This window comes from Cervus canadensis, chromosome 13 (genome assembly GCF_019320065.1).
Source record: "Cervus canadensis isolate Bull #8, Minnesota chromosome 13, ASM1932006v1, whole genome shotgun sequence".
NCBI lineage: Eukaryota > Metazoa > Chordata > Mammalia > Artiodactyla > Cervidae > Cervus > Cervus canadensis.
In genome coordinates, this window is record NC_057398.1 from 73,173,338 (window position 1) to 73,201,104 (window position 27,767).

The 27,767-nt window shown below is 47.2% G+C and overlaps 1 protein-coding gene across 1 annotated transcript in view; it reads left to right on the top strand.

Annotated features, from left to right (window-relative positions):
- Window positions 1-27,386, top strand: part of PM20D1 (peptidase M20 domain containing 1) — a 36,136-nt gene extending 8,750 nt beyond the window's left edge. The window contains exons 2-14 of the mRNA XM_043485891.1: window positions 6,048-6,261; window positions 8,555-8,641; window positions 10,158-10,390; window positions 11,065-11,151; window positions 12,250-12,383; window positions 12,776-12,895; window positions 13,677-13,752; window positions 14,117-14,178; window positions 14,422-14,500; window positions 16,456-16,527; window positions 22,122-22,290; window positions 25,343-25,442; window positions 26,650-27,386. Coding sequence (XP_043341826.1) covers window positions 6,093-6,261; window positions 8,555-8,641; window positions 10,158-10,390; window positions 11,065-11,151; window positions 12,250-12,383; window positions 12,776-12,895; window positions 13,677-13,752; window positions 14,117-14,178; window positions 14,422-14,500; window positions 16,456-16,527; window positions 22,122-22,290; window positions 25,343-25,442; window positions 26,650-26,773 — 1,512 coding nt within the window. The 5' untranslated portion in view covers window positions 6,048-6,092 and the 3' untranslated portion in view covers window positions 26,774-27,386. The remainder of the gene's footprint in view (window positions 1-6,047; window positions 6,262-8,554; window positions 8,642-10,157; window positions 10,391-11,064; window positions 11,152-12,249; window positions 12,384-12,775; window positions 12,896-13,676; window positions 13,753-14,116; window positions 14,179-14,421; window positions 14,501-16,455; window positions 16,528-22,121; window positions 22,291-25,342; window positions 25,443-26,649) is intronic.
- Window positions 27,387-27,767: the final 381 nt, after the last annotated feature.

Sequence of the window (27,767 nt, forward strand, 5' to 3'; positions counted from 1 at the left end):
ATTAGCATAGGAATAAACAAAGCCAATGGCACAATATAGAAAGCCCAGTAATGGGCTCATTCATACTGAAAACTCAGTAAATGGGAAAGTTGTCCTTGTAGATCACTGAGGAAAGGATAGACTGTTTAATGAATGATCCCAGAAAAACTGCTAGCTAGTTGGAGAAAAACAAAATTAGACCTGACCTCACACCATGTATAGAAAAGCAACTCCAGATGGATTAAGATCTTTGACGTAAAAGGCAAAAGTTTAAAAAGATAGCATATCAAAATATATTTATAAGCTTAAATAGGAAATGATATTAAACAAGAAAACAAAAGTTTGATAAATTCACCTACATTAAAATTAGACTTCAGTTCATCAAAAGAATGTAAAGAAAGTGAAAATACAAGACACAAATGGACATAAATATTTGCAACATAAATATAACCAACAGAATATTACTATCCACAATATTTAGATACTCTGAAGAGTCAATAAGAAGGAAAACAACTCAAAACAAAAATAGGCAAAAGAAGTAAACAGCCATTTTGTTTGGAAAACACAAATAGCAAATAAACATATGAACAGATACTTAAACTCCTTAATAAACTGGGAAGTACAAATTAATACCACAATGAGATATCACTTTCCAGCCACAAAATAGGCAAAATTACTCATCTGAAGTGTCTGGTGCTGGCGAGAAAGTGAAGCAACAGGAACTTACATACTATATGCAGCTCAATGATGGGAATATAAACTCGTTCAGTAGCCTTGGAAAATGGTTCAGAATTTCCAGTTGAATACCCTCATACAGTCCAACCCAACATTTCCACTTTGGGATATACCCCAGAGAATCTCTTTCACCTGTAGCCCAAGAGACAAGTACAACAGATGTTTGTATGTTCACAGAATGCAATATCATGCATTGTGAATGTGAATAGACCACAGCTAGATATAACAGTATAAATAAATAGCACAAACAAAATTTTGAGTGAAAAAACTTTTCATAGGACTATGCTATCATTTTTATGAAAGCAAGCAAAACCAAACTCTCCTCTCATACATATACATATATGTCAGGGCTCACACATATGTGGTAGAACTATTTAAAGCACACACATAGACACATACGATCTCAAGTAGTGGTTACTTGGGCAGGAATTGAGGGATAGAGGCAATGGGTCACATACACACCTTCAGTGTTATTGATCATTGGGGAGGTCACAGTTGCGTGATTATTTGCTTTACATAGTCATTGCATACAGTCATTAACTTTTAAATATTCCATGATAAGAGAATTTAAAGAATATTTAAGGACAGGGTAATACTTATGATAATGTCAAAAGAAAGAAGCAAAATATAGAACTCTGGCTATAGTATGCATCTGTTTCATTTTAAAGCAGATACATATTTCATGTGTGAGTATTTGTGAGCATAGGAAAAACTTGGGCAACATCAAAATATTATGAGTGAATATCTTTGGATATTGGGATGGCACCTGATTTTTTTTTTCTTTCTCTTTCCTGTGTTTTCCAAAGAGTTCAAAGGAGCATAAATGTATATTGAGTTGACAATTAAAATTTTTTAATTTGGGGGGAGTTCCCTGGTGGCCTGGTGGTTAGGATTTCCAGGCATTCACTGCCATGCAGGGTTCAATCCTTGGTTGGGGACCTGAGATCCCACAAGCCCAGCAACTTGGTCAAAAAAAAAAAAAAATTCAGTTTGGTAAGAATTAAACTACTTTTAATAAAAATTCTGTCAATGTCCACTTTAAAAAAATCATTTCAACTCTATTTTTTTCCCATTCAGAAATCTCATCTAATTTGTGGTGCAGAAAATGGACACATCCATTAGGACCTTGTACTTCCACAGAGTAGTTTTGCTTGAGGGATGACAGGGGAGGTGATAATGGCCCCATGGTGAAAGGACAGATGCTAACATGGCATGAGGGGGCAGCCGCTGTGACTATGACCCAGATTGGGGCACAGGTATACCCACAGCCCTGCTGCACCCCTGCCCCAACCCACTGCCTAACTTCAGAACAGACTCTGGCCAACAAGCAACTTCAGTTCAGTTCAGTTCAGTTGCTCAGTCGTGTCTGACTCTTTGCAACCCCATGGACTGCAGCACACCAGGCCTCCCTGTCCATCACCAACTCCCAGAGTTTACTCAAAACTCATGTCCATTGAGTCGGTGATGCCATCCCACCATCTCATCCTCTGTCGTCCCCTTCTCCTCCCACCTTCAATCTTTCCCAGCATCAGGGTCTTTTCAAATGAGTTAACTCTCTGCATCAGGTGGCCAAAGTATTGGAGTTTCAGCTTCAGTGTCAGTCTTCCAATGAACATCCAGGACTGATCTCCTTTAGCATGGACTTGGTTGGATCTCCTTGCAGTCCAAGGGACCCTCAAGAGTCTTCTCCAACACCACAGTTCAAAAGCATCAATTCTTCGGTGCTCAGCTTTCTTTATAGTCCAACTCTCACATGACTACTGGAAAAACCATAGCCTTGACTAGACGGACCTTTGCTGGCAAAGTAATGTCTCTGCTTTTTAATATGCTGTCTAGGCTGGTCATAACTTTTCCTCCAAGGAGTAAGCAACTTTTAATTTCATGGCTGCAATCACCATCTGCAGTGATTTTGGAGCCCAAAAAAATAAAGTCTGACACTGTTTCCACTATTTCTCCATCTATTTGCCATGAAGTGATGGGACTGGATGCCATGATCTTAGTTTTCTGAATGTTGAGCTTTAAGCCAACTTCTTCACTCTCTTCTTTCACTTTCATCAAGCGGCTCTTTAGTTCTTCTTCGCTTTCTGCCATAAGGGTGGTGTCATCTGCATATCTGAGGTTATTGATATTTCTCCCAGCAATCTTGATTCCAGCTTGTGATTCATCCAGCCCAACATTTCTCATGGTATACTTTGCATATAAGTTAAATAATTATGGTGACAATATACAGCCTTGACGTACCCCTTTTCTCATTTGGAACCAGTCCATTGTTCCATGTCCATTTCTAACTATTGCTTCCTGACCTGCATACAGGTTTCTCAAGAGGCAGGTCAGGTGGTCTGGTATTCCCATCTCTTTCAGAATTTTTCATAGTTTGTGATGATCCACACAGTCAAATGCTTTGGCATATTCAATAAAGCAGAAATAGATGTTTTTCTGGAACTCTCTTGCTTTTTCAATGATCCAGTGGATGTTGGCAATTTGATCTGTGGTTCCTCTGCCTTTTCTAAAACCAGCTTGAACATCTGGAAGTTCATGGTTCACATATTGTTGAAGCCTGGCTTGGAGAATTTTGAGCATTACTTTGCTAGCGTGTGAGATGAGTGCAATTGTGCAGTAGTTTGAGCATTCTTTGGCATTGCCTTTCTTTGGGATTGGAATGAAAACACATTTTTCAGTCCCGTGGCCACTGCTGAGTTTTCCGAATTTGCTGGCATATTGAGTACAGCACTTTCACAGCATCATCTTTCAGGATTAGAAATAGCTCAACTGGAATTCCATCACCTCCACTAGCTTTGTTCGTAGTGATGCTTCTAGTTCTTTTTGGTGAGAAATGGCAACACAAGTATGTGGCAGGAGTATAGTATGTGGTGAAAGTCCACTTTACAGACCACAGAGAGCCAGAGCTGTGGAGGCTGGGGAGAGAGCAAAGGTCAACTTTGCGGGAACCTGGAGGGAGGGAGTACAGAGCGGGGAGCAGTGGGCCAAGGTAGCCAGAAAGTCACACATCTAGGGTCTGTGCTGATCTGAGTGGTGGTGTTCAGAAGAAGCTGGAACTTCCTCACTTGTGTTTTGTCATCATCTTCAGAGTAGCACAGACTTGGGTCTTGGTGTGCTTGAGCCTTGAGAATAGAGGGGCGGGGGACCCTACAAACAGGACCACACACCCTACCAGGGGTGTGGACAGAGGGCCAGCACCATTAGCTGCCCATAGCACAAAGGGCAGGTTCGGGGCAGGAGGCAGAATGCATTCCCTGGCACCATCCCAGCAGGGAGACTTGGGAGGACTGTGGTCCCAACTGAGCCCACTCCCAGGGGCAGGCAAGACAGGAAACAGGTGAGGAGGGGCCTCCGAGAGCAGCTGAGTCTCCCCGGCCCACCAGCCAGGGCCCAGCCTTACAGCCAAACTTGAGTATGGCCATGTTAGACCAACCAGCTGCTAGCTGACCATGGTCACAGTGTGATCTCAGGCAAGACTGGCAGCACTGCCCCCAGCTGAGCCCAGCCCAAATGACTGACCCACAGATCATGAGATCATGAGACATGATCATGAGAAGTTGTTTAAGCCTCTAAGATTTGGACATCTTGTTCTGTCATGAATGGTTGGTTCTCTGAAATCAGAGCCAGGGGCAAATGTTTCACAGGAAAGACACAATCCCAAAGGGTAGTGAGTGTGGGTGGAGGGTGGACCCTGGTTCACCAGGAGTCACACAGTTGGCCCCACAGCAGATGTGACCACAGCCCCAGAACAGCTGAGGAAAGAGGAAGTAGGGGACTTGACCACTTTCCATCTAGTCTCCCTCTTCCCATTAGCCAAGAGTTGCCCCTTGGGGAGTGAGCTTCCACACCATCAATGGGCACCCCAGCCCCTTGGACAACCATTCAGAAACCCAAGGGCCCTGCAAGTCCACCCACAGCCAGAAGTGGCTGAAGAAGCAGCTGAAGGAGACTGCGCCCTCCCCAAGCGCCAGGCAGGTGGCTGGAGGGGGCTAAGCTGGACCCCAGGTCAATTCCATCTTTAATATTCTAGGGGTTAAGATGCATAGTGAATACAGAAATGTTCACTTTATTATTCTTTACATCTTTCTACATGTGTGAAGTTTTCATAATATTGTTTCAAAATTCTGTTGAAAAACAAGTACACAATTGCAGGGGTTTTTTTATTTTGGTTTTTCAAGTAGGGTAAGTGAAAGAGCTGGAGCAACGCACTCCCTTTCTGAGCTTTTGCAAACACCAGGAGTGTGAATTTGCAAGTTTGGTCATGACTAGTTACTGAGCGTAGAGCACTTACGAGGCTTTTTTTTAGGGAATTGTAAAATGTGAGAGTGGTACCATATTATATTGCATCAAGGGATCTGAAAGGAAAAGTTTTTTTGGTTCCAGGAAATCTAATTTTAAGTGTCTGTATTTTACAAGGTTTTTTGTTTTGTTTTTTCAGAATGACCCTCTACTCTGAAAGCTATCACATTTCAGTTTGTTGGACACACTGAAATTAGTAACACATGAAAGTGAAAGTTCAGTCACTTAGTCGTGTCCAACTCTTTGCGACCCCATGGACTGCAGCCCACCAGGCTCCTCCGTCCATGGGATTTTCCAGGCAAGAGTACTGGAGTGGGGTGCCATTTCCTCCTCCGGAGGATCTTCCCGACCCAGGGATCGAACCCAGGTCTCCCACATTGTAGGCAGACACTTTACTGCCTGAGCCACCAGGAAAGTCTATTAATGCATAATCTTTCTAAAACTCCTTCAGTCTTAATGCATTTGCCTAGAATTGCAAAAATGCAATTTAACATTGATATCAGAAACACTTCCAGCGAATTCCTAAGCAGAAGCAATTCCTCTGATCCAAAATACTTTAGAACAATGTCCATGGACAGAACAACATTGTCCTGATTCAAAAGAAGCCGAGCTGAGGGTGGAGAGCTTCCCTCAAGGCACCTAGGAGACCCGTCAAACCCTAAGCTTCAGAGGAAGCGAGAAGATAAATCTGATAAACTTGGTTCATTTACTTGCCACTTCCCCGTTTTATCTGATTTGTTGTCACGAAGAAAGAGATTGACTAGCATCTCAAAGCAGAAGGTGACACGCACGCCAGACCTGCCGGTCAACTAGCCTGGTGCCCCACTATACTTCAGTCCCACAGCGACCCGCTACCCTGCGGGAGGCCACAACCCCCGAAAGGCCTTGCGGGCCTGGGGCGGGGTCGCCCGTGGATTGGTGGGCCCGCGTCTCCAGGAGAGCGGCGATTGGCCAGCTCTGGGAATGGGGCGGGGCTAAGGCAGTTGCGGGAATTGGAGCAGTAACAGGGGAAAGAATTTGATCCGTACGTTTAGGTCCAAACTCCAGCCGCCTACCGGCAGCAAGGACGTGAGAGGAGCATGGCTCGGCCGTCCGTCTGCCTGCTAGCCTCGCTGTCTGCGCTGCTCCTGGGTATCGCCGCCGTCTCCAGATCGAAGGGCCTGCGGGGCACGGAGAGTCAAAAGGAGCTGCGAATCCCTTCTCAGTTCAGCCAAGAGCAGCGCATCGCCATGAAGGAAGCGCTGAAAGGTGAACCCGGGTCCCCTTCACCGCTTATTCTCAGATAAAGGTCCCCGTCTCCTCGGGCCAACCCGCGACTCCCTTCCCCCGCCGCAGAAGTCCGCCCCTCGAGCTTGAGCAACACCCCACCACCAAGCCCCAGCCCCGTTTCCGGCCCCTGGAGACCGCACTCTGCTCCTACACCTGCCTCCTGGGGACTCCAGGGCGTTCCTTGCCTACCCTGAAAGCTTGAACTTCGCCCGGGTTTACCGGGCTGTCATCCGCCCCACCCCACCCCACGCCCACCTCCGCTTGCCTGGAGCATTACAGCCTTTAACCTTTGGTAGTCTTCACTTGTTAAGTCTCTTAAGACTAAACGATCTGAACCTTATTTATGTCCAGATGAGGGAAACTGAAATTTAGGTCAGCCGAACCATCTTTCCCAGGACCCTACATCTTGGAGTAAGCACTGGGTGACAGCCTCTGTTGCCTGTAGGATCCTTCGGGTTCTAGATGGCTCCATAAAGAAGTATGGGGCTGTTGCTGAGGTGTGAGATGTTCTTAATTTCCTCTACCAATTAAAGGACATCTTTCCCCTAGACCTCAAACCAAGCTGAAAACTTACTTACCTTGTCAGTCTGCATTATCCAGGAGAAAAGAGATGGTGGCTCAAGAGTGAAAGGATGCAAAAGACACGGGTTCAGTCCCTAGGTCGGGAAGATCCCTTGGAGAAGGAAATGACAACCCACTCCAGTATTCTTGCCTGGGAAATCACATGGACAGAGGAGCCTGACAGGCTGCAGGCTTCAGTCCATGGGGTCGCAAAAGAGTCAGGACACGACTTAGGGCATAAACAATGAAAACAATGAGATCCTTCCTCACCGTTGGGCTTATCTTCAGTCTTTTCCCTTCCATTAAGTAATGGATTAAAAGCAACTGCCTAAATAAACATGCAGGCAAATGCAAAAGCTATCCCTTGTTGTTAAATATAAACTGTGTTTGTGCTGGAGTGATAGGCCTGGGAGGCAGAGCAGGGCTTTCCCAAAGCATCCTAGTGTAAAGAGTTCTCTGAAAGGCATTGGGCAGCCACTCACCAGAGTCTCTTTGCACAAAAGAAAGCAAAAGCTAGATAAGAAACTAAAATATGGACCTCATAGCACCATGACTTAGAACCCCAAGCCGAGGCAAAACATCTGAGTTCAGATCTTGAGTCTGCCTCTCAATCTCACATAGGCAGTTCATTTAGTCTTTTTGAACCTTGGCATCCCCACTTATTGGTAGGCTATGATGCAGGGTTGATTCTTCGCAAAACCGAGTACAGAAGTCAGAGGCCTCCCTTGACATCAAGCTGCTCTGGGTGCTTTTTAGATAACCTTCTAATCAAATTATCTCATGACACCACCCCCACCCCCTACTGTTTGCATTTGACAGTGGAACTCTTTAAGAATATAAAACCTTCACCAAGGAATGAGCCTAACGGCAACTCAAGAACTGGACTTCTGGGTAGAGTGGATTACATCGTTTATGACAAAGGAGCTTGTTTGGGAGCTTCTAAATGCCCCCCTTCCCAGGTATCATGTGCCCCCAAAGCTGACCTGGGCTGAGATCAGTGACACTCTGGGTTAACCAGTCTATGAGGAATAAGCCTACTCTCTGTACACAAAGAGTCCTTCCCTTGTGGCTAAGCTGGTAAAGAATCTGCCTGCAACGCAGGAGACCTGGGTTCAATCCCTGGGTTGGGAAGATCCCCTGGAGAAGGGAAAGGCTGCCCACTCCAGTATTCTGGACTGGAAGATTCCATGGACTGTATAGTCCATGGGATCACAAAGAGTCAGACACGACTGAGTGACTTTCACACACTCACTGTACACAAAAAGATACAAAGCTTTGTTCGCAAAGGGACCCAGGACAGTGGGCTCCTTGGATTCATCAAAGGATTGGTGGTTTCAGAGGCAGAGTGAGGCCTTAGTGGCAATTTATAGCAGCTTCCCACTTAGGATCAGGGTACAAAATTTACTCCTGTCTGACCTCCCCCACTCCATCCCGTTTTGGACTTTATCTTCCTTTAAGAACCATATTAGCCTAAACAAAGGACTTGAGTTTAAGTCCCAGTCCTACTGCTTGTTTCTGGACAATCTTGAGCAGCTCACCTAATGCTTCTAAGCTTTTTCCACACCTTTGAATCAGGAAAACCAACAATGCCTACCTGGAATGATTGTTTTGCCCTCCACAATAAGATAATGAGTGCAAGAGAACTTTTTATGTACACAGGGCTGTGGAAAAATCAGTGGTTGTTATCATCTTCCATCTCTGACTCCAACAGGTGCCATCCAGATTCCAACAGTGTCTTTCAGCCCCAAGGAGCTCAACACAACAGCCCTGGCTGAGTTTGGAGAATACATTCGTAAAGGTCAGCCACAAACCGTGGGAAAGGGGCAGGAGAGGTAGCACTGGAGACACGGTGCTTTTACAAGGTGATAAAGAAGTTTATCTTGTGATTGACTAGAGGGCAGCCTAATGTGCTTGGGCCTCTTTGGACATGTTTGTATACAGGGGGGAGGGATAGAAGGGAGAGTTCAGGAGTTAGAGCAGACACAGAGTAGAGACTAGATTTACCCTTTGAAGAACCAAGGCACATAGCCATTGGGTTGGAGTTTGAACCCTGTCAATTTTTACCCTTTAATGTCAGTCAATAAAATAAAAAGATAGGACTGGGAATTCCTTCTTCATCTGCAAGTTTCCAGAACTGCACCACAGGCTTCTCCCCTCCCTACCTCCATACACACACCTACAGCCCACACACGGGCACACTCCACCTACCCAGGCCCTGCTCCAGATTCATTACTAACACGTGTCTGAGCTGCTAGGCAGTCAAAAACTTTAAACTATCACATAATTGCTCTCTTCTCACCCCACTGCCCATGAGCTAAAGATGGATGGGTCAAGGGGAAAAAGGAGACTTGGAGCTCCCCCTCCCCATAAAAAAAGCTCATGCAGAGTAGTGAGGCCACTTTACTAAATCAAATAAAAAACGGCCCCCTCTCAAGTCATCAGGAGTGGGAGAGGCTGGCACAGTACAGCCAGCAGTCCCTTCTCTAGCATTCTGGGACGAGGGGTGGGGAATCTGGGATCAATCCCCAGTGGCCAGGCTGAAAGTCTTCACTAAATAGGAAATAAAAATTGGGGAAGAAATGTTCAGCAACAGTAGACTAGATAAGCAGGCTGACAAGGAAAAAGAAATGTATTCTTCAGTTGTTTGTTTGTTTGCCTGCTTGCTTGTTTTCAGTTATCCACAGAGGCATGTGTGGATTCTTCGAACACAGCACAAAGAGAGATCAAAGCTCTTCCTCCCGTGTATCTAAAGCCGCCTGTGTTGTTACCTATCTGTAACTAGCATAGTTGACCCTGAGAACACCTGAGCACAGAAGTATGGTCATGTGCTCGACAGGATCAGCTTTTATCTCTGTGTAACACAAACATTAGGAATATTGTGTTGCAAAGGAAAAATATCTCTGATTTTTTAATATACACAGGTAAAGGTCATGTTTGGTTCCAAATAATTTGGATACTGGGGCCTATTATATTTAAAATTTAATGTAATCCTAGTCTGCATCACTCTGTAACTTGTATTTGTGACAGCAGTAGAGGTTAGTTCAGTCCAGATCTTGAGCTCTTATCTGTCATTAACGATGCGGTCTTGATATGCTTGTTATTACACAGTAATAGCACAATATAATATGAGGAAGAGATATTTCAGAGATTGGGTGAATCAGGAATCAGACTAGCTTTGTTCCAGAGGGCTTCCTAAAGGAGGTTGCCTGTTTTAAAGGGGAGGAAAAGGGCAGGGAGAATCAATTAGTAGGAAAACCAAAGGCAACTGTTGAATCTGGCTTTCTCTCATTGCTTTGCATCTCTTTTGCTTCTAGTCTTTCCTACTGTGTTCCATACCAGCTTTATCCGGCATGAGGTCATAGGAAATTACAGCCACCTGTTCACTGTCAAAGGCTCAGACCCCAGCATGCAGCCCTACATGCTCCTCGCTCACATTGACGTGGTGCCTGCCCCGGACAGAGGCTGGGACGTGCCCCCCTTCTCTGGGTTGGAGCGTGATGGCTTCATCTATGGTCGAGGCACACTGGACAACAAGAACTCTGTTATGGTCTGGAATGCTATGTTCCCTCTGCCTTAGAGTCCTAAAGATCATTCCAGGGTGGGGGTGCTCTGCTAACCCCTGGGAGGTGGGAGGTTCTGGTGGAGAAAACCTTGGTTCTGGGAGATCTGACTTCCAGTCATCAGCTGGTCACTGCTCTGGGTCCTGACTTCTCAACTGTGAAATATGGATCAGAGTAGATGATCCCAGATACCCTTTCAGCTCTGACATTGATAAGTTTTATGCTTTTTTCCAGGTGGGGATGGTTTTATGTGAGCTGTGTTTCCCTACAGGGATTCCCAGGTGGCTCAGTGGTAAAGAATCCACCTATCAATGCAGGAGATGCAGGAGTTGCGGGTTCAATCCCTGGGTGGGGAAGATCCCCTGAAAGAGGAAATGACAACCCACTCTAGTATTCTTGCTGGGAAAATCCCACTGACAGAGGAGCCTGGCGGGCTATAGTCTGTGGGGTCACAAAGAGCCAGACACAACTGAGTGACTGACCATGCATACACCCACTGTTTCCCTCCATTCCATCCCCTGGGGCCATTTTAATGTGTTCTCTCTAGAAGGAATCCATCACATCCTAGCCCTGTTGCCAGCTGCTGAATATCTCTGATGCCTCGGTACCACCACTTAGATAATAAGCCTTTCTCTTCTCCCATTGTCCTTCTGTCCCCCAGGCAATCCTGCAGGCCTTGGAGCTTCTGCTGATCAGAAGCTACATCCCCCGAAGATCTTTCTTCATTGCTCTGGGCCATGATGAGGAGGTAGAATGCCTTCATCCTAAACCTACCTCTGGGTCCCCTCCTGGGGGAGGGAGTATGCTTCACTGTGGTCCGGTTTGCTCCCTGGATGCACAATTTGCCAACTTCTCTGTGAATATGTCTTCTTGCCTGGAAAATTCCATGGACAGAGGAGCCTGGCGGGACACAGTCCAGGGGGTTGCAAAGAGTTGGACACGACTGAGTACACACACACTGTGTATATGTCATCAGAAATATCTAAGGACTTTGACCAAAATGTAGATGCCTGGGCTCTGTGCCGTAGATCCGATGGTTTTTTTTTTTTTTTTTTTTTTTTTTTTAAGAGCAGTTTTAGGTCCATGGCAAAAATGAGAAGATACAGAGATTTCCTTTCTTCTCCAACCCACACACATGCACAGCCTTACCCAATATCAATGTCCCCTACCAGAGTCATACATTTGTGACAACTGATGAACCTACACGGACACATCATAGTTACCCAAAGTGATCGTTTACATTAGGGTTCACTCTTGGTGTTGTACATTATAATGGTGTATCATTATGGTATCATACAGGATATTGTCACTGCTTTAAGAAACCTCTGTGTTCTGCCCATTCATCCCTCTCTCCTTCCCCAAAGCCTGGCAACCACTGACCTTCTGACGTCTCCATAACTTTATCTTGTCTAGAACGTTATATTGTTGGAACTCTACAGACTGTGGTCTTTTCAGAGTGGCTTCCTTCACTCGGTGTGATGCACAGATCTGAATGTTTAATGGACCCCCTGGTAACACCTGCAGCAGGCACATCGTCCATCAGAGAAACACCAGTGTGATGGGAAGAGAGATAGCAGGCAGATCGATGAATGTGTTTTATTTCCAATGATGGCAAATCACTTCACACTCTGGGTCCTGGTTTCTTTGTTTGAGAAATGAGGGGGTTGGGCCCTTCTGGCTCTGACATTCTGGATTCTGTGAAGCAGGATTGTTGAGGGCCCTGTCCCTCATGAAGGAGCCTGGATGGGCAGGCTCTGGAGCGCCCAGCTGTGCTGAATGGGTCTCTGTGAGCTGTCTCTGGCGATCTGACTGAGGAGGACTGTGGCTCTGGGTTCAATATCTGCAGGTGTCAGGGATAAACGGGGCGCAGAAGATCTCAGCCCTGCTCCAGGCAAGGGGCGTCCAGCTCGCCTTCCTGGTGGATGAGGGGAGCTTCATCTTGGATGGTTTCTTTCCCAACCTCAAGAAGCCCTTTGCCATGTGAGTATAGCACCCCAGCCCCACCTCAGAAGAGGTTCTCACATGGGAGCTGACCTTGGTCTGGTTATCGATAAGCCTACTCCTCTTGCTTTAATCAACCCACTCCAGGATTCTTGCCTGGAAAATCCCATGGACAGAGGAGCCTAGTGGGCTACAGTCAATGCAGTCACAAAGCATTGGACACGACAGCCATATACACAGGCATGCACTTGCTTTAATCACCCCGAGCTTTGACCAAGTCTGAGCTCTCCTTTCCCTATCTCTTCTAAAGTAAAAATCTTTAAGCAGCATGAAACAGACCTCTTGGCTTACCAGACCACTGCACAGATGGGCCTGGGGGTCATTCGGGGTGGGAGGAAGTCAGGAGGGCCTTCTCTGATCCTCTTTTACAGGGTTTCAGTTTCCGAGAAGGGTGCAATTAACCTCATGCTGCAAGTCAACATGACTCCAGGCCACTCTTCAGCTCCTCCAAAGGAAACAAGCATAGGCATTCTCGCCGCCGCGGTCAGCCGGTGAGCCACTCCTGGGCCTGCCACCCCCACCAGACTCCGGCTAGAAGACCTGGCACTTTCCCACTTTGAGTTGAGGAGACTAAGCTTCCTGTCCTGATGCAGGGCTGAGAAGCCATGATGGCGGCTACAGGGAGGACAGAGCGCGCAGTTCCCAGGCAGGTCAGAAAGGGACCTGTCCACATGGCAAGCAAGGGCCAGCAGACAAAAGCTAGGTTAGGCAGCTGGAATAGTCCAAAGTCCAGGCTTGAAATTATAGATCACAAGCTGGAAAAGAACCGTCTAAATTCTCCACTTGCCCTGGCAAGACGACTTCAAGATAAACAAAGGCTGCTGTCTGTGGATGAGGACAGCAGGGTTTATAACAGCAGAGGTTAGCTCTGGCTGGTTTTCTTGCAGAGTAGGAAGAAAAGCTATCTTCTTTCAGCTAAATATTTAACTATCTACCATGTCCAAGACTTTGTGTCCAGTAATGGGCACACAGTGGTGCCGTTTCCTCCAGGAACCCAACAGTTAGTGGAAGAGGCTGACAACTTTGCTACAGTGTGATAGGTGCAGTGAGACTGGGGTGCCCTATCTCAGACTTGGTATTCGGGGACAGCTCCTGTGAGTGGAGTAGAAGTAGTCCCACTCGTGCTCGGAGATCTGGAACGGTGGAGGTGATGGGGAGATGAGCAGGAGACCTCCTGGCTAGGCCTGTGGAAATGTCCTGTCTCCCATCATCTCCTTGGACTGCTGCTCTTGGACTGCATTGGGTGAGTCTTGAGCTCCCTTTCTCTTCCAGACTGGAGCAAACACCGATGCCGAACATGTTTGGAGGTGGGCCGTTGAGGACAGCGCTGGAACAACTGGCAGATGAGGTGTGAGGAGGCGCCCAAGCGCTGGTCAGCGGTAGGAGGGGCAGAAAGACTGCTGGAGAAGCTGCCTTTAGCGTAATAAAGGGGCCCTGCTGCTGGCCAGTGCTCTGCCCGTTCTCACCTCCTTCCAGCTGCTGCCTGGGCCAAAACACAGGGACCCAGCTTGTTGATTGGGGCTGTCAGTGCTCAGGCTGAGAACCTGAGACCCAACACCAGCCACTCTGACAGAGGTGGTTCCCACTCACCCTTGAGGCTGCTGCCACGGGCTCTCGAGGCGGGTCTAAAGTAAGGACAGGCCCAGGTCCCAGAACAGTGACCCTGTTATGCTGACCCCTCTGAAATCCTGACCTGTTGCTTTCCCTTTCAGTTTCCCTTCCCTACCAATATAATCTTGAACAACCTGTGGCTATTTCGGCCCCTTGTAAGCAGGTAACGTTTTATCTTCCCATTCCTCACATCCCCACCCCAAACCTACGCACTTCCCCGTCTCCTCTCTGTGGCTTAACCGGGCCTGACTAACCATCCCTCAGCCACCAGATGCTACATCTAACTGGTCCAGAGGCACCCCTCCTAGTCTTAAAGATCTCCAAGGTTCAGGAAAGAGGGTATCCTACAACCCTCTCTTTCCAGTGGACAGTGACCTTTCCAGTGACCTTAGTCTTTCTGCCTTAGGTTGATGGAGAGGAATTACATAACCAATTCGCTGGTCAGGACCACCACGGCGCTCACCATGTTCAATGCCGGGGTCAAGGTAACCCCACCCGACTCCTCCCACACACCCCTGCATCCCTTGGCTTTGTCTTCTTGGCTTCTCCTTCCTTCTCTGGCTCCAGTGTGGATAGTAGGAAGGCTCAGTGCTCAACTGTCCTATGTCATCAGATGGGTAAACCTCAGGAGCAAGGGTTCTAGCTGACATCTACAAACTCCATGAAGTTTGGCCAAGTTTCATGTATGTGTGTTTCAGGGGCCCCCCTCAGGTTCTTTGGGACTGTACCCCTTCAAAAACATAACCATTACACTGATGTGAAGAGGTATTATTTGGGAGTTAATTCTTGTGACTTATACTCATTTAACATGTAATATATTCATCTAGCATTTTGGTCATGTAGGCTAAAGATTCCCAACCTCTTTACCACGTTTTTGTTATTCTTCCTCATGTTTTGAAAGATTTATTCACCTCACAAATTTACTGAATGATTAATATGTTTTCCCTGAGTTGAATGAGAGAAACTCACCTACTATTTTAAAAATCTATAATATTTGTGATGTATACAGCCTTAAAATATATACATTGTCATTCTCCAAAATACAGTAAATTTTGAATGGCCTTCAAAAATATAAATTCTACATGAGATTTACTTTTTTGGCTGGTGGGATCCTAGTTCCCTGAACAGGGATTGAACCCTGGCCCTTGGCAGTGAGAGTGCAGAGTCCTAACCACTGGACCACCAGGGAACTCCCAAGGTTTACTTTTATAGAAATAAGTCTCAGGTGAACCAATACTCTGATAAAGTTTTTTCCAAGAACTCCTTTTCAGCAAATCGGTCTACTTTCAGTTGGACCAGCCACCAAGGAGCTTTTCTGTTTGAACTAGCCACACTAGCTCACCGGGGCTGAGGCTTTCTGAAATCTTGAAAGGAGTTAGACTGTTCCAGTTTCTACCAGTGCCACCAGCAAAACTTCAAGGAGGATCATCCACCCAGTGTGGCCTTGTGGCTCTCTGCTATTGTGCAGACCAGCTTGAGAATAAGTGAATGGTGTCTCAGAATTCATTTCTGCTGTAACTGGCCGGTGTGTTTGGCATGTCAGCCAGACCTGAGTTGTTTTCACCAGCTGCCTAGAGAATTCACCAAAATAATAGTACTGTGTACTATGTCCTTGCGTTTGAATGGTGTTTTTATCTGTCCAGAATACTTTCACATTTGTTTTTCCATTTGGTCCTCCTAACAGAAGAGGAGCCAGCTGAGAGACAGAGACACAAAGAGGTTGTCATATCTGAAAATCACACAGCCAGTTTGTATCAGCCAAGTTCTCCTGGCCTTAGTCTGGTGCTTTTTTGCACCATAGCAGTTCAAAGAAAGATACACAATTGGGGAATCTCCTCTCTTATGGGCTCTGGGGAAAAATTCCCTCCATAGCCTTAACCCTCTTTTCTAATTAGTCCTAATTAGATTAATTCTGTTTAGTTTTTCCTCATCAGACAGAGAACAAATTTCACAGTAGGATATGGAAAATCACTACCACCATCAGTTATAGTGACTGTCCCCCTCGGGGCCTTAATGGGGCCTCAGAGGCTCTGGGGTGCCCCTCCTGAGTAAGAACCAACACTGACCACTGCAGAACTGTCCTAGGCACCCTGGGAAAGAGCGCTCACCGAAGACCACTAGCAGCCTTGTACAGGCCAAAATAGAGGTGTCCTGGCGTCCCAGAGAAAGCAGTCTTGCTCTGAGCAGCTCTCTGTGACCCCTCCAGGACCAAGAAACATGAAGGTCTGGCCTGAAGCAGAGACACACCTCTAGCATTGAACATAACCACACGTCAAGGGCCCAGAGAAGACAGTGGCTGACTAGAAATATTAAACCTTGAGTTTTTCAGTCAAAGCAGCTTCCTCTCCCTCTGCTGCTAGCAGTCGGCTCTTCCTGGGTGGGGGCCAGGTGTGGGGGACTAGAGGTCAGCTCAGGCCAAGGTTTGTGGTTCTCTCTCCAGGTGAACGTCATCCCCCCTGTGGCCGAGGCCATCATCAACTTCCGAATTCACCCCGCACAGACTGTTCAAGAGGTGCGTGCCACGTGTTCCCGACGACTGGGTCAGCCCCGCTGAAGTGTGTCCGGCGGGGCCGGGTGGAGCTGCAGTTCCAGGGCTGGCCCAGGGGCTCATTTGTTCAATGATTTTTCAAAGGCTTCCGACGTGCCAGGTGCTTGGCTGGGATAGGAGATCCCTGGCTTTAGGGAGCGTGGAGTCTGGGGTGGGAGATGAACGGTGATAACCATGATCAGAGCAGCAGCAGAGAGAGCGGGCTTGCGGCGCGCGTGGCGCTGTTCTCAGGCTTACATACTGTATACACCCACTTAACCCCCCAGCCACTCTGTGAAGCAGGGAGTGTGTCCTCCTCATCTAACAGGGAGAATGGAGGCACAGAGCCACGCAGCAGGTAAGTAGCAGGCCCAGCATTATACAGCCAGGACTAGCTCCAGAGTCTGCGCTTTCAGCTTCACACCATACTAGGATTATAACAATTAGGGACGAACAAATTACCATCGAATCTGAGCAAAATAAGGGGCTGATGCTACCTCCAAGAATCAAGAAAGTCTTTTCCAACCACTAGAAAAGGACTTAAAGGACAAATAGGATTTGGCTAAAAGTAAGACATTCAGGGTACAGGGAAAATGAAATCTAAAGAGTAGGATAATTTGGGGAAAAGTGATGGAAGATGAAAATGGAGTTGTACTGATAGTTTGGGGGTCTAGGCATTGAGTGCCATGCCAAGGAGTTTGGGCTCTAATCTGTGGACAAATGTCAGAGGTCTTCAAACCGGGCTGCGATAGACTCAGACTCTCTTTTAGGGAGACAGTGCTAGTGGCGATCCTGAGGAAGCCTTGAAGTAAGAAGAAATAATTAAATTGTTGCAACATCTCAGGCAGTGGGTATGGAGGTCTTAACTGAGGCTATGGTCATGGGGTAGAGTAGGTACCCACCAGAGGTGTGAGAGGGGGGTTCTTCAGGACGCAGTGTGTGATATTAGTTGGCCAGCTGCTGATGCTTTTAACCAAGACTGGGAATTCAAGAAGAAAGCAAGTTCTCAGAGAAATATAATGGCCTAGAAATTTGAGAGGCTTCTAATATATTAATAGACAATTATAAATACCTTAGATATAAAGAGATAATAGAGACAGAGGCTGGAGTATTATTAATTGAAACCTCTAGAGCCAATAAAATCCCATGGGAAGGGTGTGTGACCCCTTGGAGAGAAGAGGTTACAGACAGACTTGTGATGTTCTGCTGTGAACATCAATTTAAAAGTTAGGAAAATGAATGTGTAATTGCAAACCATGATGAGTGCTATGAGGAAAGGGGACTGCTGCTATCGAAGGATTAAGGAAGGAATGAGAATCTGTCCATGGGTCAGGCAAGACTTCCCTACGTGATATCTGAGCTGGAAGCTAAAGGGTGAGAAGAAATACACAGAACATTTGACATCTCTAAGAAAGACCAGCTTATTTAAACATCAGGTTGAGCTAAAAAGAATTCAGAAGGAAAATCTGGTCCTTCTGAAAATGATCGAAAAAACCAACCTGACAACTATGAGATGAGTATTATATTCCAGGATTAAGCAAGATAAGGGGCGGGTGGTGTTTCCTGGTGCTCTTCCTGGCGGATCATCAAGGGTCTGCCGCACTTAGATTTCTGTGGTCCTTTCTCCCTGGGGCCTTCCCCATGGAGGCCGTCGTGTGTCCTCACAAAGGCTGGGGGCAGGCCCGCATTGCAGGGGCTGGGGGCACAAGCTGGCAGCCTACCCAGAGTCACCCGGCATTGGCAGGGAGCTGGGACAGTGTAAGCCCTGGGCTCTGCTGCTTTTCATCCAGTGCCAACCTCTGTCTTCTCCCTGGGGGCTCATGGGGCCAGGAAATCACTGAATTCCCCTCACTGAGCTGCTTTCCACCAGTTTTTTTCCAGCCTCATTCCAACTCCATGCCCTTTCCAAGGGCTGTTTTCCACCAGCTGGGGCTTTCATCTCCCCAGGTTCTGGCACTCTGCCCTCCTGTCCAGTCCCCTCCCGCACTGGCCTTCCTTCCCCGCCGATGGATGAGACCTCTGGGCTCCCCAGGCCCACCCTGCTCCCCTGCCTCAGTGGGGAATGGAAGGCCGCCGTCATCCCAGGAGCACACCGTACCTCTTCGTCCTGGTCACGCCTCTTCCTCATGCCCCGATTCTAAATGCCTCCCTGCGCCCTCTTCATCCATCTTTACCTGGTCTCACCCGTAAGTTTTTACGGGAAAAATCTGAATGAACGTTTTGACCAACCCAAGAGCTAGGTCTCTGGCCCCATTGGTGAGGAACAAGAGCCTTCAGAAACCTAACAGACTGCCATGTGGAAAGGAAGGTTTGTTCCGTGTGGCCCTCAAGGGGCAGAAATAAGGCCACTGGGAGATATTTCTGGGAGCTCCCACTTAAAGCAGAGTGTTGGAGTATAGCACCTCACATGATAGTGAGCTTCTCAGAGGCTGGATGTCCACCTATCTAGAGTGTTTTACAGAAAATTCCTGTCTTCCTTCATTTATTCATTCACCAAGTGTTTATTCAGTGGCTACTGTGGGCTAGACATTCTTCCAAGCACTTGGGAAAATGGTGAACAGGCGAAGATTCCCATTCTAAAGATGTTTACATGCTAGTGGGTGTAAGGAATCAAATATATGAACAAGTGGAAGAAGTAGGCACCACAAAGGAAATCATAGGACAGTGTGTCACAAAATGGTTGTGAAGTGGGGTTGGGGCGGTGAGCAGCTTTGTATCCATGGTCAGTCCTCTCTTCAGGGCTTCCCCAGTGGCTCAGCAGGTTAAGAATCTGCCTGCAATCCAGGAGTCACAGGAGAGGCAGCTTCAATTCCTGGGTGGGGAAGATCCCCGGGAGGAGGAAAATGGCAACCCACTCCAGTATTCTTGCCTCAAAAATCCCATGAGCAGAGGAGCCTGGCAGGCTCCAGTCCATGGGGTCACAAAGAGTCGTACATGACTAACGACCAAGCACACACACAGTCCTCTCTCATGAGGCATTTACACTGAAAGCCAAGAGGGAGCAAAGACCTGGGAACAGCATGCAGGCAGCAAAAGCAGAAGCCTCTATTCTCAACAGAGGTGCTGATGGCTCTGGCACTATTGACACATTATCCTGTGGATTCTGTAGAATTTTTCAAAAATTAAAAAAAAGAAGTATGAGTAGGTTAGATGCTACAGGAAGCCGTCCCTCAGTTCATTATTAAGAAGATGCTCATCACAGAGTTGTTCAAAGATGAAATGGATTAAAACACATGATGGTGAGCTTTCTGCCACTGGAAATATTGAAGCACAAGCCAGTGAGAGCCTGTCATGGTTGTTTCGATGACCGGTCTTACAGTAGGGTGGAAGCTGGTCTTGCTAGCTCTAAAGACTTCAGTCTTTAAGTCCCCATTGTCCTTGCCTTCGAACTTACTCACTCAAGAAGAAAATACAGCTTTGCCTAAAACAGAAAACAACATAATGTGGAAATAAGGACTATAGGGGCTCAGAGGAATGAGGAATCAATGTGCTCTACCTTTGAGGTCCCCATTACCATTGATGAATCCCTCCTCTTAGTCCCATCCTTGTGCCTCTGATTATTGCCCTTCTAAACAGGCAAATACCAGCTAACATACATTGAGTGCCAGGAGCCAGCCTAAGCATATTACACACGTCCAGTCACGGTAACAACCACCTCAGCAGATAGGTGGTACCATCATGCTTCTGTTAACAGATGAGCAGGCGGAGACACAGAGGCTGAGGAGTGTCACACAGCTATGAGTGGCTCCCAGAGGCCCAGAGCTGAGTGTGCATGCCCCTTCCCTGCTCAGCCTGTCTCTTGCCTCTTCTCCATCATTCTCATATCCTTCCTTCAAATTCTGGCTCAAAATCCATACCACTAGGAAATCCATCTTAAATGAACACCGCCCTCTTTCTGGCTCTACTCAATGCCATTTCAACCTGTAGGTACTTTGGAAACAGTGAAGCACCATCCTTGTGAAGTCAGATACCCAGCCCAGCAGTACTAACTCTATAAACCTTGGGCAAATTCCTTAATGAGACAACTCCTGTTATTTTTTTTTATTATTATTATCATCTCACGTCTTTTAAAATGTACATATGCAACATTCATTGCACACCTTTTATAGTCTTTGTACTAGGCATAAAGAAATGCGGCCTTTGGGTCAGGACCTAGCCTGGCGGCTGGTGGCAAACCTGGGCTCTGTAGTGCTCACTGCAGGCATGTGGGCTCAGTCGTGTCCCACTCTCTGCGACCCCATGGACTGTAGCCTGCCAGACTCCTCTGTCCATGGGATTCTCCAGACAAGAGTACTGGAGTGGGTTGCCATTTCCTCCTCCAGGGCATCTTCCCCACCCAGGAATCGAACGCATGTCTCCTGCATTGCCAGGCAGACCCTTTACCACTGAGCCACCTGCTCACTGAAGTCCAATCTGTGTGCCTTCTTCAGTGTCTGGAGGCAGGAATCTTTAAGTAATGTGGGGCAGGACACAGCAGACACTTCTGGGGATGACTTTAGGAGCCTTCCAGTGGGTCAAGAACATATCCAGACAATATATTAATTCTTGTATCAGAGTATTTGAGACATCTGTGCTGGAGTGAAAATAAGCTCTGACAAGTGAGTTGCCCCTCCCCTCAGTCCAACAGCACAGAATTGGCTTTGCCTCAGATGATGGTTTCTAAGTCAGAAGAAGGAACCCTCATTTCCTTTCCAGACCTGACACTGACCTAAAAGAGGTCCTCTCAAGATAATGCCCCCCAGTTATGAGACAGACACTCCCCTTTCTAGGGCAGAGACCATCCTAAAGCAAGTGCTTCTCAAATAGCTTGAGACCGGTGCTGGAGCCTTCCCTAGGGGGCTGGGTGGGTTTGTGGTCAGCCAGCCCAGATGGTCAGCATCCTTAGCCATTCCCACACAGCTTCATGTGATCCAATCCTCAGGGTCTGGTCTACATCCTGCCTGGGACCAGGACTTTTGCTGAGTTCAGCTTTAGTCACTTCAGACTGAAATTTCTAGAAGCTTCCTCATGTTCCTTCCTGAGGAAAGGAGGCTCAGAGAGAAAACTTGAATACTAGCCCCCCAACTTCTAACTTTTTGTCTGTTGAGCTCATCTTCCTGGCCCCAGTGCAGATGGCTACAAACAGGAAGCAGGGATACCCAGAGAGAAGGAAGAAAGTGTATGACCTGTCACCACCTGTCTGAGACTCTCCCAGGCTGAAGTGAGGTCATTACATCTACCCCCCTGCCTCGAGATGGTTGAGATTTCCACTCTGCTGTCTCTTGTACATTTTCACCTAGCCTTAGGTTCTCAGCCTAAGGGGAATTACCCAATATCCTGATTTTCCAGTTCCCTACCTCACGGCTATAAGGCAAGCCTCCCAAACATCTAACATAAATCTACCACGCTGCAGATTTCCAGGAAGAACAGCCCTTCTATCTCCAACAACCAGTAGGCTGAAATTGAGGTCTCAGAGCTACAATGAGTCTCCTCTGTAAGGGCTCTGCCTTGCTGGAGAGAAATCAGGACTGTATAAATTCATACAGTACTTGAATAGCAGACCAATAAGAAATCAAACTTTCTTTGTTTCCTCTCTCAAGGTCCTAAAACTAGCCAAGGACATTGTGGCTGATGACCGGGTCCAGTTCCACGTGTTGGATGCCTTTGACCCCCTGCCTGTCAGCCCTTCTGATGATCAGGCCTTGGGTTACCAGCTGCTCCGCCAGACCATACAATCTGTCTTCCCGGAAGTCAACATTGTTGCCCCAGGTAATGACTTCACCAACTGTGGCTGCCAGAGTTTGGGGGCAGGGGGCGGTGCTGGAATTGTAGCCTATCTGATATCCACTGCCTCACCCCCATCCCAGCTGTTCAGCCTGGAAACAGCTGGCTGCTTCCTCTCCTGGTGGGACTGGAAATGCATTTTCCCCTCCAAGTGGAAGTGAGAAAGCAAACAGGAAAGGATCAGAAACAATAAATTAGGTCAGCCAAGCCTGGGTCCTTGCTTAACCTAGGCCAGCCGCTCTGGACTAGAGGAGAGGATCGGCTCAGATTCCCCTTCCTCTGGAGGAGCCACAGAGGGGGTTGGGTTCCACCCATGCAGTCTGGTTCTGACCCATTCTAGGACAGCAGCTCAGCAACAGAGCTCAGAATTTGCAGCCCAGGAACTTCTCCTGGCTGTCCCATTGGAATTAACCCCCTTCACCCTCCCAGTAGCAGTGCCTCTATGCCCCTTCTCCAGTCTTCCAGCGTGCCTTCCAAATCTATGCTGTATAGATAGTGGTTCTCAAATTTAAGAGGACAAGAGGATCACCTAGGGAACTTATTAAAATGCAGATTACCTGGACCCACTCCCAAAGATTCAGGTATATTAACTCTGGAGAGAACCCTGGAATCTGCCTTTTTAATAAATATCCCAGGGAATTCTGACACCATCTGATGGCTGACCACAGTTTGAGAATCTCTGGTCTGTGATGTGAGGAAGAGATGCTCTAATGTGAAGACTTGTGTTCACTTTGCTTTTATCTACCTTCAATCATGGAGTCTCTCATTTTTCTAAGCTAATTCTTAGGACCTGTTAGGCATGGACCTTAAAGATATTATAGTGAAATTCTACAACCATAAACTCCTCAGGTATTAGGGGGAAATAAAAAGCAGTCATAGTTTTTAATCAACTTAAATCTGACCCATTTCTCAGAAATTCAACCTCAGGCATTATTGAAGCCTCCAAGCAACTCCACCACCCCCGCCTTGAATCAGGCTTCGGGGTCTTATGCAACAACATAGCATCAGGACCCCTTAGTCTGTGGTCATCAGTCCTTGTGTTTGCCTCTGAGACATCCATTATCCTGCCCACAAGGTCACTTCAGGTTGCAGGTTTCCTCTGATTCCTTGACCTGTCTGGGGGGTGAGATCTCCAGACCCAAGATCTCCCCTGAACATACCCTCTGAGATTTTCTACCTCCTTGGATTCCTACCACAGAGCAGGACCCGGGTCCCTACCATCTAGGAACCCTGGCTTTCATACTCCCAGGTTCTCCTCTCTTGGCCTCAAAGGCTCTCTACCCTTCCCTCTCCCTTGTGGGGCACCTGCGATAATCTCATCAACACAGTTAGGCTTTTACAGAATAAAGATAGGCAGACTTCAACTGGCAGAAATCTCCAAAGCCAGGAATTGTGAAGGGACCCATCTGAAACCAGGAGTGGAAAGTAGAACAATGGACCTAGAGGCTATCATACTAAGTGAAGCAAATCAGACAGAGAACAGAAAATATCATATGGTATCACTCATGTGACCTCTAGGACAATGATATAAATGAACTCACTTGCAGAACAGAAATAGACTCAAAGACATGGAACGCAAACTTGTGGTTATCAAGTGGGAAAAGTGTTGGAGAGGATAAATAGGGAGCGTGGGGTCAACAGATACACACTATTATATAGTAAGTGTATAAACAGTGGATCGACAGATACACACTATTATATAGTAAGTGTATAAACAGTGGATCAACAGATACACACTATTATGTAGTAAGTGTATAAACAGTGGGGACCTACTGTGTAGCTCAGGGAACTACATGCAGTATCTTGTATAACCTATGATGGAAAAGAATCTGAAAAAGACAGGTATATCTGAACATGGATAGCTGGGTCACTTTGCTATCCACCTGAAACTAACACAACACTGTAAATCAGCTATACTTCAATTTTAAAAAGGATACTCAAAAAAAAGTACATGCAACACATCATCCCAAGTTTGCTATAAAGCAATAGCCAATTGTATTTTTGAAATTTTTCTGTCACTTTTAAATTATTAAAAATACCTATCCAACTACATGAACACAGAGCTATGACCCTGTCATGAACTCAAAAAGCACACCTGTACTTGTGGGATCTTTATGCATAAGCTTAATAGCTTCATGATAAATCTGTTCTGCCTGAAAGTACTTAAAAATGGGATACATTTCTAGAATAAAAGCACTAACTCAATCAAAATAAAACACAAATTACCATCTCAAATTCATCCCACCACACTTTAACTGATAATCTAGAGAGTCTTTTTTAAAGATCATTCATAATGGAGAGGAATCCCAGCTCCAGCTTGGGGTGGGGGGGGCGAGGATGGGGACGGACGACCTTCAGGAGAGTGGGACACTAGAGAGTATCCTGGGACTATCCAGACCTGCAGTTTGACTCTGGGAAGATAGAGTCCTGCTTCAGAAGACAGGAATAACCAGAAGTTATGTTCTACTTTCATTCTTGTCTGGAGAACCGCCATGGAGAGAGGAGCCTGGTGGGCTACAGGCCATGGCTCGCAAGGAGTCGGACACAGCTGAGCACAGTGGCGCAGCATGTTCTCCTTTAAAAGGATTGCCATCGGCAGCAGGAGAAGTCCCCCAGAGACCATTTGTTTCTGACCTGAGTGATACACAAGAAAGGTTGGGCAGTGAAGAAACGGTGCTTAGATTTCTGGGTATCTAAATTTCTACTGATAGAATAACCTGGCCATACATATGAAATGAAGCCATTGGCCTCTGTGGTCATCATGGAGAGAGGGCACTTAGCCTTGGACCATGTAAGGGATATCTTTCTAGTGCCCTTGGGAGGTGATTTATGTTCCTGGCTGAAATAGTATCTAAGAAAGGTTTTGAAAATTGGTAGGCTGAAGGACAAAAATCCATGGCTGCAGTCTCCTAAGGAAGATCCAGGCGTCTTCTGTGGTGACTCAAGAGTCCCAATTTTCCAGGTAGCCTATGGGCCACCACTTCCTTGGCTTGGCTGCTTGCATAAAGCTCCATTTCTCTGGATTCTTCCTTTCTAGGTACTTGTATTGGCAACACAGACAGCAGACACTATCTGAATCTGACCACCAGCATCTACCGGTTCAACCCCGTCTACCTACAGCCTCAGGGCTTCAGTAGGTGAGTGAGTGAAACAGGTTTGGACAGCTTGGTGGAGAGAGGAGATACATCTGACCTGTCCCTTTCCCACTTCATTCTCCTGACAGCCCACAGAATGGGGGCAACCTGGGATTTGTACGAACTAAAAGATACTGCGGAGCCCAACTGGCCAGCTTTTCTCAGTGCCAGAGTCTTGCCACTCCCCAGAATTTGGGGGAACCAGTGACTGTTTTTCAGGGATGGAGATAATCAGGTGACTGGAAAGAACCTGGTAGAATTAGGACGTTGAGTCCCGCCTCTTCCTTCCTTTGCAAGAAGCGCTCCCCTCTGGATCTCATTTCCCCGGAAAGTGGGTACTCCAGAATTCTCAACTTCCACTTAGTGAACTGCAGACACATTCGAGGTCAAAGATGAACTCATGCTTTGAATTCTCAAAACATACCTTGGGAATCTGAAACTTATTCACCAGTTTCAACTACTGTGTGTGAACTTCTGCTTTGTGGGTTCTTCAGCAAATTTTTAGTCCTGGGATATAGGGGCATGATTTCCATTTGCCTCTCTGCTCCTTACCATACCAGCTCTGATTTCCTCATCAAAAGTCAAGTTGTTTGAATATATATTTGAATATGAACTTAAGAACAGATTTCATGGGGAGGAGGTTCACTGGTTTTTTTAATGAGTGTAGGTGGGGATAGCTCTTCTTTATATCCTTTCACCTTTGAGGTTACACATGTGCCTCAGTTGTATTGTTGTGTGGAGGCAGGCTGTGGGCATCGGATCTGGCAGTGAAGTTCGAGGTGAAGCAGAGAACCCCACAGGCTCTCCCACAGCCTGGCAGTTGCCCTTCCTACCCACCTGTGCCCCTGATAATGTGGGGAGGGGTGGCTGGCATCGGGATAAGTCTAGCTGCGACTCCAGCCTTGGAGAGAGAATTAAAAGATCACTTCCCCTCAGAGGAGGAATCATTAAATAGATTCCAGAGCAGGAGATGATCTGCACTCCCCAGGACTATCATCTCCTCCCCCTGTACTTTGCCGTGGACCTAGATCCTGGAGTGGTGACCAACCTGTCCTATGAAATCTCACTGCTTCCAAACGGCTGCTCCCTCCTTGCCCACTTCCTGCCCCTGGAAGGTCAAAGGCCAGTGGCTTCAGGGGATGTAGGGTGCTCGGCAGTAACATTTGCACTAAAGCAATGGCCTCCCCCGCCCCAAATTTCTCTCCCTCAGCATCCATGGAATCAACGAGAAAATCTCGGTCCAAGCCTATGAGACCCAGGTGAAATTCATCTTCGAGTTTATCCAGAATGGTGACACAGACATGGAGCCAGTTCCTCACCTGCATGAACTGTGAGGTTGGGGACCAGCTGGATTAGGGATGCCTGATGCTGGACCAGGACTAACCCAAGGGGGAAAGCCAGTGTTGATGAAACTTTTGGTCAAAAATCATGTCATAATAACCTCACCCACCTGCCTTGGTCACTCCTAAACTCAGTGAAAAAACAGGGCCAGGAAGAAGGGGAGGACCATCAGGAAACTGGCTCCTCCCTCCCTCCAGACAGCTCCTCGGTTCACTGTCCGTTATTGCCTTCTTTTCCCTCTCTTAAAATAGAAGGTATCTGGCTCGTCTGCCTTGCACTGGTGAATTCACTGCTCCTTGTTAAGGCCTAACTGAGCAAACACAGATTTGAAAAATATCAACCAGATTTTACCTTTTAAAAGTGTTTAAGTCACACTTGTTGGGCGGCCTTTTCCTCGGCTTATAAATTTGTTCTTGCCGTAACTGTAATTTCCTTTCCTTTTTTCCCCCGTCTCTTCTTGGATTGTTTATCTGGCTCCTCATCTCTCCCCTCCTGCCCCTGCCTCTCACCTCTTCCCCTCCCATTTATTCTACACCTGAAGCAGGACTTAAACTATGTCACTACCATAATTACCGCAACAGCTGGTCAAATAAAGTGGTCTGTGCAGCACCGTCTGGTCACTGGGGGGTGAAACTGAGGCAGCGGGCTCTGGGGGAACCGCAGACCTCCTGGTTCTGGAGGTTGGGGCCTGGAGAAGACGACCTCTGTCCTTGGGCTCCTCCCAAGGGCTCCCTGGGTTTCGCTCCCTCCCCTGCCCTGTTCCTGCCACCTGCTGCTGCCGTCCCACCCCAGGAGGCACTCATCTGCCGAAACATTTCCCTGGCACATCCTGCAGGCTGAGCTCCCAAGAGAAAGACAGCCTCTCTGGAGCCCAGGACCAGCAGGGCCCTGGCCCTGACATCATGTCCTGGTTCAGACTCATCGAGGGAAAGTGGAGGGCAAGTGGGGAGGGGACTGCCAACAGAGGCTCTGCTCCACCGGTGGGGC